Here is a 17,108-nt window from a genome sequence, read left to right as displayed (position 1 = left end):
CCGCCGTCGTCTTTTATAGCGACGATAGAGGAGCCACACACAAGCAATCACTTCCACATCCATTTCCAAACCGAGCCAGTGCGCACGCTCCGCTAAACGCTCGTCAAACGCCCAGCTAACGCGCGTTAGCTCGGCGTTTTACGAGCGTTTAACGCGCGTTGAAAAACGCCTAGTGTGTACAGGGCCTTAAATTTTCTCTTGTACCTTATTTCTTTCATAAATGCTTAAATTTTATATGGGAACATAAATGACTTTAATATATATATATATATATATACAGTAAAACCTATTTATGGCGACCACCCACGGTTCCTTCAAAAAGTGCCCTTTTAGACAGGTGGTCGTCCAATACAGGTGGTGCCGTAATACCGTATTTCCCTAAGTATTTTGCGCACTTTTTAGCCATTTCTACTAAACAAAACTCGAGGCGAGCAAAAATAAGCAAATTTTTTCAACGATAGAGCTATATTGGTATTGTATTTTATTCTTATCGGATAACTCGATTTACAGGAGTCGTCCTGATTTTATAAGACGGATTTAATACCAATATTTTAAAGATTAATACAATAGTCGCATTTTCTGGATTATAAGGCACACTTTCTTTTTTTTGACTTAATTAATTCGACTTGGATTTTTCGTTCGCTCCTCAGTTACGTGTATTACATCATCGATATACAAGCACGTCCTATCTCTCCATCACTTTGCTTTTGGTTCTCGTTAGTTTAATCTTATTTTAACTTTAAAAATACTGTATTTTTTAAATATTTAATATTTTCTTAATTAATTAAGTACTGTACAATAAGAAAAATTATTAATTAATTAATAATAAAACGATTTTATTATTTTTTCTTATTATACGATTTCATTACATTCCATGATTGTCATTGCGGAATCGAAAAAGGAAGGTTGCCTGTAAAACTGATTTTTGCATTAATGCGTTTATTGTTTTTTGAATATTTTGCATGCTAAAATTACTTGGATATTATTTTTCTAAAAATATCTTAGAAATAAGGTAGGTTGATATAGAAACTATTTATCGCACGTGTACTGTATATGAGCTTCAAAATAAATAAATAAATAAAAATAAATTTTATCAAACGATGAGATCGGCCGATTAATTGTATCGTGTACAATATTTTATACCCCCAAGGAAAATACTGTAGGTCTACGGTAAAATCAATTTCGTTTTCCCACAGTTAAACTTTTCCGCTAATTGCTGTTGTGATAAATTTAACACGATCTTCTAACGACAGCACTTTGCATTTCTTTCGTTTTTCGGACAATTTCGAACAAACTGAAATGAATTTTTGTTGTTGCTAGATTATTTCATTAACACCTGCACCTAATTTCAAGGGTAGGAGAAGTGCCGAGATGCGTTCGGACGACAATTTAGGCTAATTCATTATAATAGGAGAGGGGAAACGTTGTTGAACAATAGTTTAGACCAGATATATTCACGGAAGTGGTCGCTTACTACAGTTGTTGTATGTTGTTTCGGACCAAAAATCGATGCCCGCGGTCGCGTTACACAGGTGGTCGTTTAATACAGGTAACTTATACAAAGACTATGGATAAACTATTCGGTGCCAGAAATTTTTGCTCGTTTTGACAGGTGCCCGTCGAATGCAGGTGGTCGCCTAAGCAGTTTTCACTGTATATATTTTTTAAACTCTTTCCGCCATGTGGGCACTAAGAGGGTCTGTTTTTGCAAACCCATTATGGGTTCGGCCAGGCCCACAATGGGGCTGCCGGCTGGTGAGGGACGGGGCCGACATATCCCCCCGAAAAATTCCTGGGGATTTTTCGACCTGTCCAAATTCGATCCGGGATCCTCCAGAGCGGTAGGCTGCTACCTTAACCGCTCAGTCGTCTTTGTGATCGGTTCTTCGCCATAGTCACGAAAATCATCAATCACAGAATGCTGTATTGAAGAAATATCTGTCACTACGTTATCGGTAACTTTTCAGTAACTGATTAAATTTTCGGTAGTGAAATATCGTTCTTCGCTACTGACGTCCAAAAACATAAAATTTATACGACATCGTACAATTTTTTTCTTCTGTAAAGTTAATTTTGAGGGGTTAGATGATTTTATAAATAATGTAAATGCTATTAATCAGTACAATCTTCATTAAGTCAGACCCTAGTCAAGATATGACCCACGACTCTCCTATATCTCCTCACCCCTCGACTTTAACCACCAAAATTGATGCTATTAATATAGGGATTGATGCTATTAAGCATCAATCCCCTAATACACAAACCTCACTGCAAAATTTCGGAATTTACGAAAAGCGCGGGAATTATTAAGCATCAAAGTTAATGAACAAAATTGTGCCTTCCACTCACCCACACACATCCATTACACTAACATCAATGCACACAGGGGAAAAAACCCAAATATTTTTGCATTTCTCAACATTTTTTGTGAAAATTTTGGAGCGTCATTTTTTGACCGATCGCTATACTGTTGTATATAATACAGCAAGGAAAATAATAAAGAAAAATAATGTTTATAAAGTGATGATAAAGCTTCCATTCAGCTTTTAACTGAGACAATTCCGAAAAAGTTTTAATTAAAACACAGTTGGTTTTCGGTTTATTTGGTTATCGCAACGCAGCACATGGGCGATCTGCCGAGGGAAATAAACGGGTTTCCTTTTTAACTAAATCTCTGTTTCGTAAAAATCGAAACCGTGGTTCCTTGATTCTATAACCGAGAATGACTCGTTTCTACTGCTGGGCCACGATGTAACAAGTGATCAGAACAAGTGATTAAACTGATCAGGAACAAAGCAATGTTTCAATTTTACTTTTAAAACCCAAAATCCCCACATTCTGACGAATTTCTCCAATTGTCGTCTCCAGCTGAGATGCTACTCCTCTTTTGTAACTATTTCCATATTATCATTTGTACCGCAAATTCTCCGGGCCTGCTTAATTTCTCCTGAATTTTGTGTAATCGAACATATTTTGCAACCTGAAACACTGACGCTAAAAATTCAAATTTTCAGCGTTCAACGGATTTTTTTTATTTACAAATTAAACTTTTTCGTTTAATTTATAGTTTAATTCATCAATTTTGCTCCTCTCCTTCGCTGTTGTGTACAATGACGATCTTTTGACAAATTCCTATCCTTTAATTACGTGTAAGATAGTTCGTGGACCCTCCTGAAATTGCATAACTTTTTAAAGTCATTTCTTCAAATATTTTCTTACTGATAGTTTATTCGTGTGATTAGTAAGTGGGCTTACTAGTGGCATACAAATTTGTTCTTATATTACAAAAAATGTCTACACGGGGAGAAAGAGGGTAGACAATGCTTCAATCCCCTTCTTCCTCGTTGTGTAGGCTGCATTAATTGGACTTTTCCTGACTTAGGAGGGGAAGTCACAAAAAGTACAATTAATGTAGCCTGAAACGATTTTGATCCCTATTGCATTCGAAGCATTTAAAAGATTACATATTCTTTTATTTATAAGAACGTGTGTACTACATGATAAAGTTTTTAAACCGTGATTTAGGAGTTGGAAAAAATAACCAAAATTAGTCATCTGCAACCACCTGTCTAACTGAATTCTATTTTGGATGCATGAATTTACCTGATGCAGCAAAAGTTTTCCTTAAAGCCAAGTAAATTTATCTTTGGAGTTTCTGGTGAAATTTAAAAATGTAATTACTTTAAAACTACAAAGCTCTTCTAAATTCTAAAAATAATGTAAAAATTTTTCATGAAATTTAAATTTTTTAAAATTAATTATAATGCTTCACTAATTTGTAATAACATACATAATGCGGTTATAATAAAATATTAATTTTAATTAATTTAAAGTACTGTAGTTAAAATATGATAATAATCGCGCAATATGTATTTATATTTTAGAAATACAAGGGAAGCGGTGCTTCCAACGCTTCCAAAGACAGCACTCAACTGATCTACTACTCGGTAAATTTAAATCTAGAAATCAGTTCCAGAGTAGCCGGGAACTGATTTCTTCTCAATATTAGATGTAAGAAAGAAAGAAATTTTTCCAGTTCAATGACAGTGACCGAAAAGTTGTAAATTGTGGAAATTTCCGTGGACCCTGGTCCTAAAACAAATTAGTTAGAAAACAAACGACGGACAATCTATTAAGTTTAACATATTTAGATTTTTACAGCTATGGCGAGAAACGTTTAAAATGTACAACTACCCTGTCTCGTCCTTTGATACTGGTAATGCTAGTGATGCGACAAAAGAGGCATTTGACATTGACCGGTATCGGCAGCCCGCTTGCATGCACCTACCAGGACCGTTTCTGATTCCATCCATTAGCCATCAAAGGGAGCTATTTGACTAAGTGCATTGTTTTAAGATTTAAAAAGTAAAGAAGATTTTATGTTATTTTTATTACGTTTTTTTTACAAAGCTATATTTAATTATAATTTACTGGCTTATCGAACAAACGAATGTGAATGGACTCTAAACTGTCACTGACACGCAATTAACTTATTGCCCCTGGAAATCGGCTTCTTACAAAAACACAGCTTTTCTATTATCAAATGTCACGGCACGTTACTGTTGCAACAGGGACAGATTACCTACGAGGAACGTGCCTCAAATGCATAGGAATCCCAGGTTTCAAAGGCTCAAAAATTAATAAAAATAAAGCGAATTTATTGTTGCAATTATCATTATTTATTATACAATATTAATACTTCTAAAGCTACAATTATAAGTTATTAGTTTATGATATCGTAACATTATGTACAGGAGTCTCTAATCTTGTATGTCCAGGGAATTCGAAAGATCTTAAAACAGATCTGACCATATCTCCGTAAGTTCTGTTATAGGTTTTAATGTTATTTTCATCGAAAATCTTTGGGCGATCCTTAAATATATCATGAAGATGATGTATTAAAAGATGTAGCGTGTAAAATTTCTTCCATTTTTCGCTTCTTTCTCCGTATAACATGTAAATTAAACTATTATCCACTCCAAATCCTCCAACTACTCTATGTGCAAATTCTGGACGTACGAAAAGAATCGATTTTGATGGTAATTCACCACCATTATAATACCATTTGTCGGGTCGGTAATACCTATAAGAATCGTACCAATATTTTAAAAATCTTGCATTCTTATGCGCTATTATCACTTGATTCCCTAAATATTGGTTTATATCGCAATTAATAACGAACTCGAATCTTCGAAAATCGTGTAGTGACTTAACAACAAAAACATCGTTATCTAAATAAATTCCTCCATATTCTTGAAGGATTTCTATACGAGAGATATCAGATGCGTGTTGTATACAGCTAATNTTTTTCTACGTTTTTTTTACAAAGCTATATTTAATTATAATTTTCTTTAAAAGTATATTAATATAATTGAAGAATATTTTGTACCAGGTATGTACTGTACATCCACAACACATTTTATTTCACCAAGTAAGTTTTTATTATTTTATTTATAATTTTAGCCCTTATATCGTGGCTAGCGATTCGGAATGTAATTGTGATATTAAGAATACATTTAGAGAAGTCTACGGTTTTTACTGGCTTATTGAACAAACGAATACGAATGGACCCTAGACCAGTGCTTCGACGAGGGCGATATCACTCCATGTGGGAGTTTTTCCATGTTGAGGGGGCGATTTGTAAGAATTTATATTTTGGGGAGCGAAAAACAATTTTCTGGGCGATATAGTAAAACATTATATTAAGATTAATTAGATATTTTATTCGTTATATCGTACAATAATTAACAAATAACATTATACTAGTCACTAGTCTATTCAATGCAGTACGAATTTGGCGTTAGCCTTGGCCCACGGCATCGGAATTTTGAAGCGGAGGGGGCAATACTACGTAACGGTTTTATTGAAGGGGCGACGATTCGTTAGAGGTTGAGAAACACTGCCCTAGACCATCACTGATGCTCAATTAACTGATTGCCCCTGGAAGTTGGCTTCTTACAGAAACACAACTTCCCTCTCATCAAATGTCACCGCACACCATTGTAGTAGATTAATAGAAAAGAATGGCGATTTTATAAAGAAAAATATTTTATATTTTGTTGTCCAGTTGACGGTGCCCCTTCCAGTCTTTCCATCTGACATAGACCTTTTCCCGCTCAGATTAACTCTAGTCTACTCTCTCGCTGCGCAGACTATAGTTATATTATGCCTAATGCATTATCTACACTCTACACCAGTGTTTTCCAACCTTTTTTGTACTATGCCCCATCTAAGCCTTTCTGAAATTCTTATACCCCCTAACATATACAGCGGCTATACGGTTAACTTAAACTCTGGACGAGTCCATTTTCGAATTGGCCCCCTTAACAATCCAATTACCCCTCTGTAGGGAGTTGGCCCCACGTTGGGAAACACTGCTCTACACTTAACTACAACACAATTTTATTTTAGAAGTAAGGAAATTGATTGGGACTTAGGATCAAGAGGGTTATTATTCAAATAATGTTAATATTATCCTTGTGAAATTATTAAATTTAAAAAGTAATAATGCTCAATATTTATTTTATTAATAATAATTTTAACAAATTGATCTTAANATAACATGTAACAAGAAAATAATAATCCATTAATTAAAAATTTATCAATTATATAATTAATTTATATTATTTACAGTTTTTTGAAATTAATTCATTTTACAAAAATATAAAATATTTTTCTTACCTTGCTATTTTCCTCCATCCTGAAATAAATTAATATTTCATTAAAAAATATTCAAATATTAAATATTTTATAAATGTATAACTCATTAAATTTTCCACTTTAATGTGAAAATAATATAAAAGTATTTATATTTAAAATACTGTATTCTTTTTCAGGCTATTATGAATAATTATAAATATAAAATACAATTACTGTATATATAATAGCTTAAAAAAGAGGATATTAAATATTAATTAATCTTATCAAGAACAAAAATGTGATGAAATATAATTTTTTTAAGATATTACTTTATCAATTGTTAAAAATATAAAAATGCAGTTATTAAATGAAATATTCAAATTACAGTATTTACAATTAAGAACTCTGCACTGTTTACAGTTTTTAGTTCATTGATCTGAATTAATATTCAAGGACATTTGATATAAAGAAAGGATTTCAATGATAAAGCAACTAATTTTCCTCAAAGTTTGAATCTGTTGCATGGTTTCAGTATTTATATCTTCTAATAATTGGTAATATAATTTACATTGGATTTAAGAAGCTTTAATATATTCTAAACATTTTTCCACTTTAAACATATTATTAACTCAAAATTCAAAATTAAATGAATTCAATAAAAACTAAAACTTTAATAAAATTTTTAATTTGTTAATATACTCAACAGATATTTTGCATTAAATAATAAAATTATATTTTTAAATAATATCATCACAAGATACATTATAAACAATTAACTATGGGATCAGATTATCTTAGGTAATAGTGCCAGACTTGCTTTATAAACTTACATCACCTACTTACATATTATCAATACTTGGTAGAATGTATATTATAAATATATCATTTTCTTATTTCTGATCTATCTTAATTCATTTTTTTTTTAATTTTGCAATCATTGATGATGAAGATAAAATTTCAAAACTTGTTTAGTGAAATGAAAATATTGTATATGCATTACTTTATAAAACTATTCTTGAATATTTTGTATTAAAAATTTTTAAATCTTTGGAGTTAACTTCTCAATTTAATTCACAAAAACTGACTAATTAATTTGACAGTTCAGTTGGTTGTGATATGAAATCTCTGAGAGAAACATGGACATAATATTTAATACTTATTTTTTATATATGTATCTATTTACTTGCATTTTAAAGAAAATAATTTAATGAATAAGACAGAATATATATTAAAGGATATTTCTTATTCTGCTGTTTGTAGACAAATTGATGTATTGTTCATCAATTTGACTATATAATCCAGATTAGCTTCATTTTTCATCAAAAGTAAAGAAAGATAGAATGATTTGGAAGTCATAAGCATACACTGCAATGACTATTTTGTAATCAGTATTTTGTATAACCAAACCAGGTATAGCGATTTCATAATAAACACTAAACCATAGATTATAAAAGAAGAAAGTTACAAATAAAAAATAATAAAATAATGTAAATTCAATAAACTCCTAGAATGGAATATAGACATCATAGATATCAATTAATTCATATATATATATATCTGTTCTTCTCATTGGTTCAATAAAATATTCTTAATTATTATAATTTGGCTGAATTCACAGAAATTTTAGTTCCATATTTCTTACATATACACAAAATATATAAGATTATCAATCTTATAAAAGCATTCTTCACAGTTTGAGTCATAATGATTAGTAATCAATTCAGGGAATCATAGTCAATGTGTAAATTATGCATTAAATTTTCCGTGTCCAGAAACTGTTTAAAGTATAATGTACAGTTATAATTTATATAACAATTTTTGCATTCTGTTACGAATTTTAGAAAAATCTTGTGCACTCAATCAATAAGAAAAATAGTTATAATCAATTTTATATTGATTATGTTGTTTTTTATAATTTGTATTTTGTTAACAGCCCTATAAATTATGAAAAATAAATATAACTTTTAAAATTTTAATAATGAATTTACAAATTGCATTTTTGCATATTTTTTATTCAAATTTGATAAAATAAATATAAATTATTACATAATCAAAATATGAATAAATTATTAAAATTTCTACTCTGTATTTAAATTTAAAAAATGATGTAAAAGTTTTAGAAGAGATAAATTGATAGAAATTAATTGAGATGATTTCTTTAACACTTTTATGGGCTGAATAAGGATATTCTCTCACATTCACAAAGCAACACACTTCCTACTGATTCACTAATTTATGTTTAAATTTCTAAGAAACTTCATAGATATATAATGGATAACTGAATACAGTATAGCCTATCAAATGAAATACAAAGTTTAAAACTTTTTTCTCTTTTTTTTATTTTTTCAGAAAGAATTTTTTTACCTAAGAGTTTCTAAAAGATTATTACAAATAGAAGTGAAGTTCAAATGCAATTATTATAAAACCTCTCTTTTCTTTGCAAGATAGTTTACTTTAATTAATACCATTTAATTTTAAAGTCTTGTTTTTATCAATTTAAGAATTATTGTTCTATTATTTTCATAATGTTATAATATTNAATCATCATCTTTGCATATGGATTTCTGTGGTTATTCTTCCTTCTAATGTAACTAGTATTTTTATATGTATTACAGTTCATTTTTGCTCTTAAACTTAACCATTTATGTAAATGTAAATATTCTACCTACAAATTTCACTTTAAATTCTAATATAAGTAAGAAATGGAATATATTTTGAGGGAATAGGTTTCTAATTTTTTCCCAAGTTTATTATATTTTCTACTGAACATAATTATTCTTCCACTGTACAAACTCAAGGACATACATAATTAGAGAGAGACAATCCTATAATAATCAATACTAGCCAAAATAAAAATTCTGAATTTCAACAATAAGTTACAAAAGCCTCAGAAATATTATAAAACATGATATAAAGTTGGTTACCAGATTAACTTATTTTTACAAATGCTGAAGACAAAATAAAGATAACATGAGATCTGAACCATCAACCCTCTAAAAACAGTCCAATATCCTTCATTTTGACTAGTAAAATATAGAAGCTACTAACAACTTTATGCTTTTATTGGGATTCTGATATTGAAACATGATGTTTTTAAAGAATGTGATACCATACTTTTAATATGAAATTAATTTGGAATTTTATTTGCTAAACCTGACACACAATTCTATTAATACTACTTTCAATTTGTCACCATTATCCAAGAAAATGAAATTCACTAAATAAATTAAACTGAACTCAATCCTCATAGCAGTTTTGAAACAAATTATTTTTTATTGAGAAAATACAATGTAATAAGAATATAAAATAAAGTATGTATGTATGTATGTACCAGTATAGCCAGTTTATTTTANCAAGTGGGCAAGTGTTAATTTAATTGAAATATATTAATTCAATAAATAAAAACGTTCCTGTTAATGATGATAAACATTACCCAAATAAAACTGAGAACTAAGATATAATTATTAATAGTTTAAAAGGGAACGAATAAATAACTTCATTTTATAAGTTATTTATTCAAACAACCAAATAAGCAACTGCAATTATTAGCTAATTAGATTAATTCACATCTTAAAAGTAAAGATTTTTATACTAACTAAAGCTGGATTCACACTATCAAACAAGAAAACTGCAGGACACATATAGGCAACGACACGACAAATTATGGAATATTTACATTATCAGACAAGTAACGACTACAACGCAACAAAATAAACTATCTAAATATGTTTAGAAATATTTCTACCGATGACTTGGATATAATAGCCGTGTTACTTGATAAAGATGAACACCAAATCAAAATAAAACTTGTTAGTGTCTCCAAAATGTCGAATCAACGCAAAATAGAGAATATCAGAATTTATAAAAAGATTTAATTGATGATAAAACGAAATTTTATCGGTATTTTAGTGTCGAAATACTAGTTTTATTATTTACTTGATGAAATTACAGTTGATTTAAAGAAAAATAGTACATTATTTAGAGAAAAATTAGCAATTTATTTCTGTATTTTATTAATTGTAAAACTTTCATTAACAAATTAGTACAATACTTTGATCATCTAAACTAACTACCAATGAAATTAATTATTTTATTATAACTAAATTTTATAAAGCTATTAATAAATATAAACACTTAGTTTGTTTGAAAATAAAACAATAATAAAAATACAACGTAAAATTTAAAAAGGGAAAAATCTTTCTCTTTATTTGATAATTAAGTATATGATTCTGGAAATAAATTTTCATGTATAGTACTGTACATGACGATGATGATTCTGGCTGTTGATAGTACTCATTCCTTGTGACATTTCTTTCAGAATACTGGAACTTTAGATAGGCATATTGGAATTTAATTTTGTAAATTGTTGAATGTTCCAGTTTGGGTTTGTATTTTTAAGCGATGGACTCCAATTTACGCATGTAAACTATTGGATATTCTAATTCGAGTTTATATTTGAAGTTTTATTTTCGGATAAAATTTCTACTAATTCAATTTTGAAACTATTTCAAAAATTTTGATTAAAATTAGAGAATTTTTTAATAGTCTGTGCCATGCTAGTAAAATTGCATTTATTGCTTTTTTAACTCCTTCGAGTTAACTTCAATTTTTTTCCTTATTTTTTACGATATAGTCCATTAAAACTGATGACACAATGTTTTGTTTTTGTTTGCATTTTGATTGTTCGTTGTTTCGAGCCAATTTTTCGTACTCCTGTAGAAGTATTTCTATGGAACAAAGTTTCCTGATTGTTTATTACAATCCCCTCCGCATCTTGTGTATCTTAGGATTTTTCGGAATTTTTACCGTTTTCAACTAACTCTTCTGGAATATTATGAAGAGTTTCTCTTTCTTGAAAATATGGAATCTAAAACGATATTTGCTCTTTATATTTCCATTTCCGAATTTTGGAGCTGGCTTTATCACTTGTATCTCTCCTCCTTTTAAAGGTTTTTCGGAAGGAATCTTTTAAGTTAATCAAACTTTCTTTTTTGCAGTCTGGCCCAAACAAAAACAAAATTAAAATACTGTTTTTGGCAACAGACGACTCTTACAGGACAATAACTACTAGTTTCAGACTCGGACATTCTACTGTAAAATATATTATTGATGATGCGCTGCAATCATTACAAAGCTTCAGTCTGAAGTGATGCCATTTCCAACCGAAGTTTATGGAAAAAGATTGCTTCTGAGTTTTGGAATTTATGCAGCTTTTCAAATTGTGTAGGAGTTATTGGTGGAAAATATATGGTTACAGAAGCTCCATCAAATAGTAAATCACAATTTTTTTAATTATAAGAAAATGTTTTCTATTGTTGTTCGATAATAAGTATTTTTCACTGTAAATATAAGATCTTATGGAAAAAATAGTAATGGAGTAACTTTTGCTCCTTCTGAATTGTTAGAAACTGTTAGAAATTGTTAGAACTGTTAGAAAATCATAAATGTAATATACCAAAAGATGACTTTTTACCTAAAACAAATGAAACAGCATCTTACGTAATTGGGGATGAGGTTTTCCAATTAAAACACGTGTTTCTTAAGATCAAATCCGGGATTACAAATTAATGGAGACGTAGGTAAAAAATTTTAACTAGACCTGTAGACTTTCGTGAGCGAGAAATGTTAGTGAAGATAGATTTGGTATACTTTCTATTGATAATAGTTTAGATTGTATGTACTGTACCACAGAAGATTAATGCTACATCCAAAAAATGCAGATAAAATAATTTTTACAACTTGCATCTTACATAACTTTATTAGAAATCGTCTTAATAAAACAGATAATTTAGCATTGTTTCTATGAATAATTTATTGAATATACCAAGACAATGGATTTTTATTTTAAGTACGAGAAATTTACAGGTTTTTTTTCGTCTGAACATGGCCGTGTTGAAGGGCAAGGCAATACGTTTGCGGTTTAATACAATTTTTTATACAATATNGACCTTTCAATAAAAGAAAAATTATTTAAATTTAAAATTGATGTAGTTAATTTTAATAAAAAAATTAAAAGAAATCTGCATATCAATTTCTAGGCTAGAATAATGCTGATACCTGATCAAATTCTCTAGAAACAATTGCAATAAAAATTCAAACAGTCAACCTATTTATTTTCAATTAAATGTTTTTCAAGACTGTTTCATCTCATCATCAGATCAAACACTTAACAAACTCAAATAAGGACTCACCTAAAAATTTTCAAGGACATTTAACAAATTTGAACATTAATGGCACTTAATTTTAAAATATTATTTTCAATGAAAATAAAATATAACACCAAATGATCAGCTATTTTTGTGCTACGTTAATGATTAATTATTCATTAATTTGACTAGAAGCAGGCAGATATGTCACCATCTAACATTAATTTTTAATTTAGAAATTTGTGGAAGAAAAGAATCAGACCAGAGTGAGTTTGAGTCCCATTCCAGCCTGATAATTTTCAGCAGATCATTTGGCATTACTCATTTAAAATCAGATTATGAGTAATTATTATATAAATAAAATATAACTAAAACTTAACAATACAATAGTCCCATTCCAGCCTGATAATTTTCAGCAGATCATTTGGCATTACTCATTTAAAATCAGATTATGAGTAATTATTATTCAAATAAAATATAACTAAAACTTACCTGTCCTAGTTTTTTTTCCTATTCTAAACCAAATACTTTTTTCCGATTGTTATCTCTATACATTAGATGAGACATATCATAAAGTTCTGGATATTCACGTACAAATTCTATTAATTTTTCACAGTCTATTTTTCGAAAATAAAAAGTATAACGTATCTTTACAATCCGCACTGAATTTGCGATTCAGTGCGTCACGATTGTAAAGATGCGTTGTATTTATGTGTTTCGGATTGTAAAGATACGTTATATTTTGTATCGTTATACTGTAATCGTTCACAATAAACGGCCGGATGGCCGAGTGGTCAAGATCGAGCCTTCTGCTCTGGGAACCCGAGATCAAATCCCGACAGGTCGAAAAATTCCTAGGAATTTTTCGGGTGGTGGTCCATCCAGATTGTCGTGCCCTGTCTCTCACCACCCGGCCGCCCCATTGTGGGTCTGGCCGAACTCGTAATGGGCTTGCTAAAAGAGGCCCTTTTAGTATCCACAGGGTGGAAAGAGTTTTTAAAAAATCTATACTGCACCTGCACGTCAAAGCCACGCACAAACACGACAAACATTCCTTTCAGATTATCGGTCGATCGTGTGGTTGTCTATTTTTTCCGTGCGTGTGAACATGACAATTTAAATACAAGAAAATAATAATTTGTCGTGTCGTTTATTTGAAAGTGTGAGTCAACATTCAACTAAACATATTCCTCCTTACATTTATTAGAACATCAAAACTATGTGACGAGTTCCATAATAAATTAGTAAAATAAATTGTATTTAATCATTTAAATCATTAGTTTAAATGATTAAATTCAAAGAACATTAATTCAACTTATTAGAAAGGAAAATATTGCTTTTAATTATTTTTATGCGCCTATATATTGAATTTTATTAAATTCTTATTACAGAGTTACAAAATTCTAATAAATTTTTCTATTACGGATTAAATGCATAATTTACATGGATTTTAACTTTATATTTTTCTTATACACAGGTTTAAATTTGATGTGCTGCATTTATTAAAATGAATGTGAAAATGGAGCTGAAAATATATTTTGAAGAACGATGAGTCTAATTGTTCCAAAGAATTTTCAGTTATTTTCCAATCGATAATATATTACATTTAGAAGGATTTTATGGAAATATATCATGCTAACAGAAAGTTCGGATTCGGGAAACTCATTCGCTTTTCTTGAGCATTTCCTCTTATGTCTTGTAGAAAGAGAACAATGTATAACAGGAAAAAATCAATAAATTGATTATAAAACTAATTGTTTTCTATTTGAATCCGTAATTTTAATTTTGAACTATAATTTAATCAATAAACCCGATGTTATTATTATTAACTAGATTAAATTATAATTGAGGTTAACCACTAGAGATCTTAAAATTAACTCTTTAATTCTTGTGGTTATCATAACAAGCATTAGGTAAGTAGTATATGCATTTTTATTTTAGTTTTTTTTTTGAATATTTTAATAGATTTATCATAATTAAATTTTATTGTTCTCATGACAAATGTATAAATAGTATCAAAATTATCTTATTTCTAATCCTTTAAACCATAAATTAATTATTTATTATATAAATAATAGGCTACACTTATAAGAAATTCCATTTAATAAAACGTAATTTTCTTTTTGTTTATTAAACTATGAATTGTTAAATGTAAGTGTATGAGCCAATTTATAAATTGAAATGTTTTTTTTTAATCTTAAAGAGATAAAAATAGTATTTCATATAACTAAAAATTATAAATCTATCCACTTTATACAAAATTTAGTTGTAATTTTTAGACTTTTATTATACTTTTATACTAACAAATTATTTTTATAGACTGCAGTCAATTAATAGAATAGTTAATTTTCTAGTTACCGATGACGCATACTACAATTTCATCTTAAATTAATGCAAGTTGCGATTTAAAGGGATGAATTGAAGTCACTCAAAAAAAAAAAGAAAAGAAAAAGCAAAATTAACAAATTATTATATATTTAATATTTCATTTTTTATAAATTTTATTTTTATTTTTGAAATATTTTTTAGCAAACCAGATTTTTATTGGTTCAATTTAATGCTATTAATTAACTTCAGTTTCATCTATTAATTCAAATAATTGTGTTTTCTCTTTAACTTCCACTTACTATAACATAAATTATTTAATAAGTAATAAATTGCAATTTTTCAGAAATATTTTATTTATGATTACTATGAAATAAATTATTTAAAAATGGTTTATTTTAAAAAATTTAAACTCTAAATATTTAATATTATTTAGCTAAAAGTATTGTCAAGAATGCAATTTATCTGTTGAAGTAATTGACTTACCTCAAATATGAGAGAATTACAATACAATATCTGATGTATTTAAATTTCAGAATTCTGAAAGATGCACAGCTGATTGAAAAGCAAAAATGAAAAGTTCTGATAATTCTCCAGATATTATATGATTATTTATTTTAAATATCAAATTTATTTATAGTTTATGTATAAATTGCGTAAGAGAAGTTATTATCTGAATCAAATGAGAGATATCTGAAAGTTTTTTCTTAACAACAATAAGATTATTAAGTTGTTAACAAGTAATATATTATTAATTAAATTCTTGACTTTTTATTTTAATTTATGTTCATTTGCTATCGATATTTATTATTATTTTTATTTTTTAAATATTTTTAAAGTATCTTTATGTGAATTGGGAGAGGAAAGGAGGGAGAGTATGTCCTAAACACTAAATGAAAAAGTGTTTTATCAACTTTCCTATACAGCAAATAATTAAAAAGAATTATCAACAAAAAGTTACATGTTATATGTTAATATTAATATTGTTTTATTCATTATATGTACAATAGTAAAGAATGGCCTAAAACTCAATCAACCAAGAATATTTATAATTATTATAAGTTAATAATTAGTAAAATGGTTTAATCCAATTTGAAAGAATGCATATTATTTTCCATTTTGTAAATTGTTTAATGAACGGGGAAGATCTCGTATAGAATTTGTAAATTCTGTTAATATCTTCAAGTAAATGAACTTTAAATTTGTTATCTGTCTTCCGAGCCATTACACATGTACAGCACTATACAATATAGGGTGTATTGTTATATGAAGATGCCATAAATCTCTGAAATAATTTATTATAAAATCAAAAATATTCATTTCAATGTAAATATGCTTTAATGAGCTTTCCTTTTTCTGGTGTAATTTTGTTATTTAACCATAGTTTTATTTAATGTAGCGATGGATAAATTTTTAAATAAATTTTTAAAACTGTATCTGAGAAATTTTGCTATTAACTATAAATTTCTTTTTAGTTTGAATTTTTTAAGTGGATAGGCAATTATTGATTAACATTTGCTACAGTCATAATTATTTCCATTCGAATGTATTAAAACTGGAGTTTTTAACTTTTTCTAAGCAAAAGACTCTAATTAACACAAAGTGACAATATATTTTAGGCAGACGGACGGGTAAGGTGACTGTTTACCGATCTGAAGGAATCAAGATCGATTTCGGACGGTCGAAAAAACCCAGGAATTTTTTGGGGGTCCCATACTTTACTACCCGTTCACAAAAAGGTTCGTTCTCCCCAAAGGGCAGAAAGGTTTGTGGGAAATTACTTCCGTCGGAAAATGAATACAAAGTTGACTTAATTTGTTTTTTTTTTTTGTAAATTAATAATTTAACATCTTTCTTACCATTAAATTAAGGATGATGATCGTGGTGATATTGAAATTATTGCATTATAATATTATAATAACGCATTGTGTTATAAATTTTATCATTGCAATGATTTAACTCATAACAATTAGAAGTGAAACGAGAAAAAAAAATGTA

At 28.6% G+C, this 17,108-nt stretch overlaps 1 protein-coding gene and 1 long non-coding RNA gene across 2 annotated transcripts in view; one reads left to right on the top strand and one right to left on the bottom strand.

The window, feature by feature from the left end:
- The window catches only part of LOC111639751, a 35,833-nt gene extending 29,132 nt beyond the window's left edge, over positions 1 to 6,701 (bottom strand). Inside the window, exon 1 of the mRNA XM_023385694.1 lies at positions 6,682 to 6,701. Within this exon, the coding sequence (XP_023241462.1) occupies positions 6,682 to 6,699 (18 nt within the window). The 5' untranslated portion in view covers positions 6,700 to 6,701. The remainder of the gene's footprint in view (positions 1 to 6,681) is intronic.
- The window catches only part of LOC111639754, a 74,129-nt gene extending 59,602 nt beyond the window's left edge, over positions 1 to 14,527 (top strand). Inside the window, exon 3 of the long non-coding RNA XR_002759131.1 lies at positions 14,263 to 14,527. This is a non-coding gene — a long non-coding RNA (uncharacterized LOC111639754). The remainder of the gene's footprint in view (positions 1 to 14,262) is intronic.
- Positions 14,528 to 17,108: the final 2,581 nt, after the last annotated feature.

This window comes from Centruroides sculpturatus, unplaced genomic scaffold (assembly GCF_000671375.1).
Source record: "Centruroides sculpturatus isolate CEXI.00-Female unplaced genomic scaffold, Cexi_2.0 scaffold1244, whole genome shotgun sequence".
Taxonomy (NCBI): Eukaryota; Metazoa; Arthropoda; class Arachnida; order Scorpiones; family Buthidae; genus Centruroides; species Centruroides sculpturatus.
The sequence above is the reverse complement of the archived record's forward strand: the minus strand, read 5'-3'. Positions and strand labels throughout refer to the sequence as shown.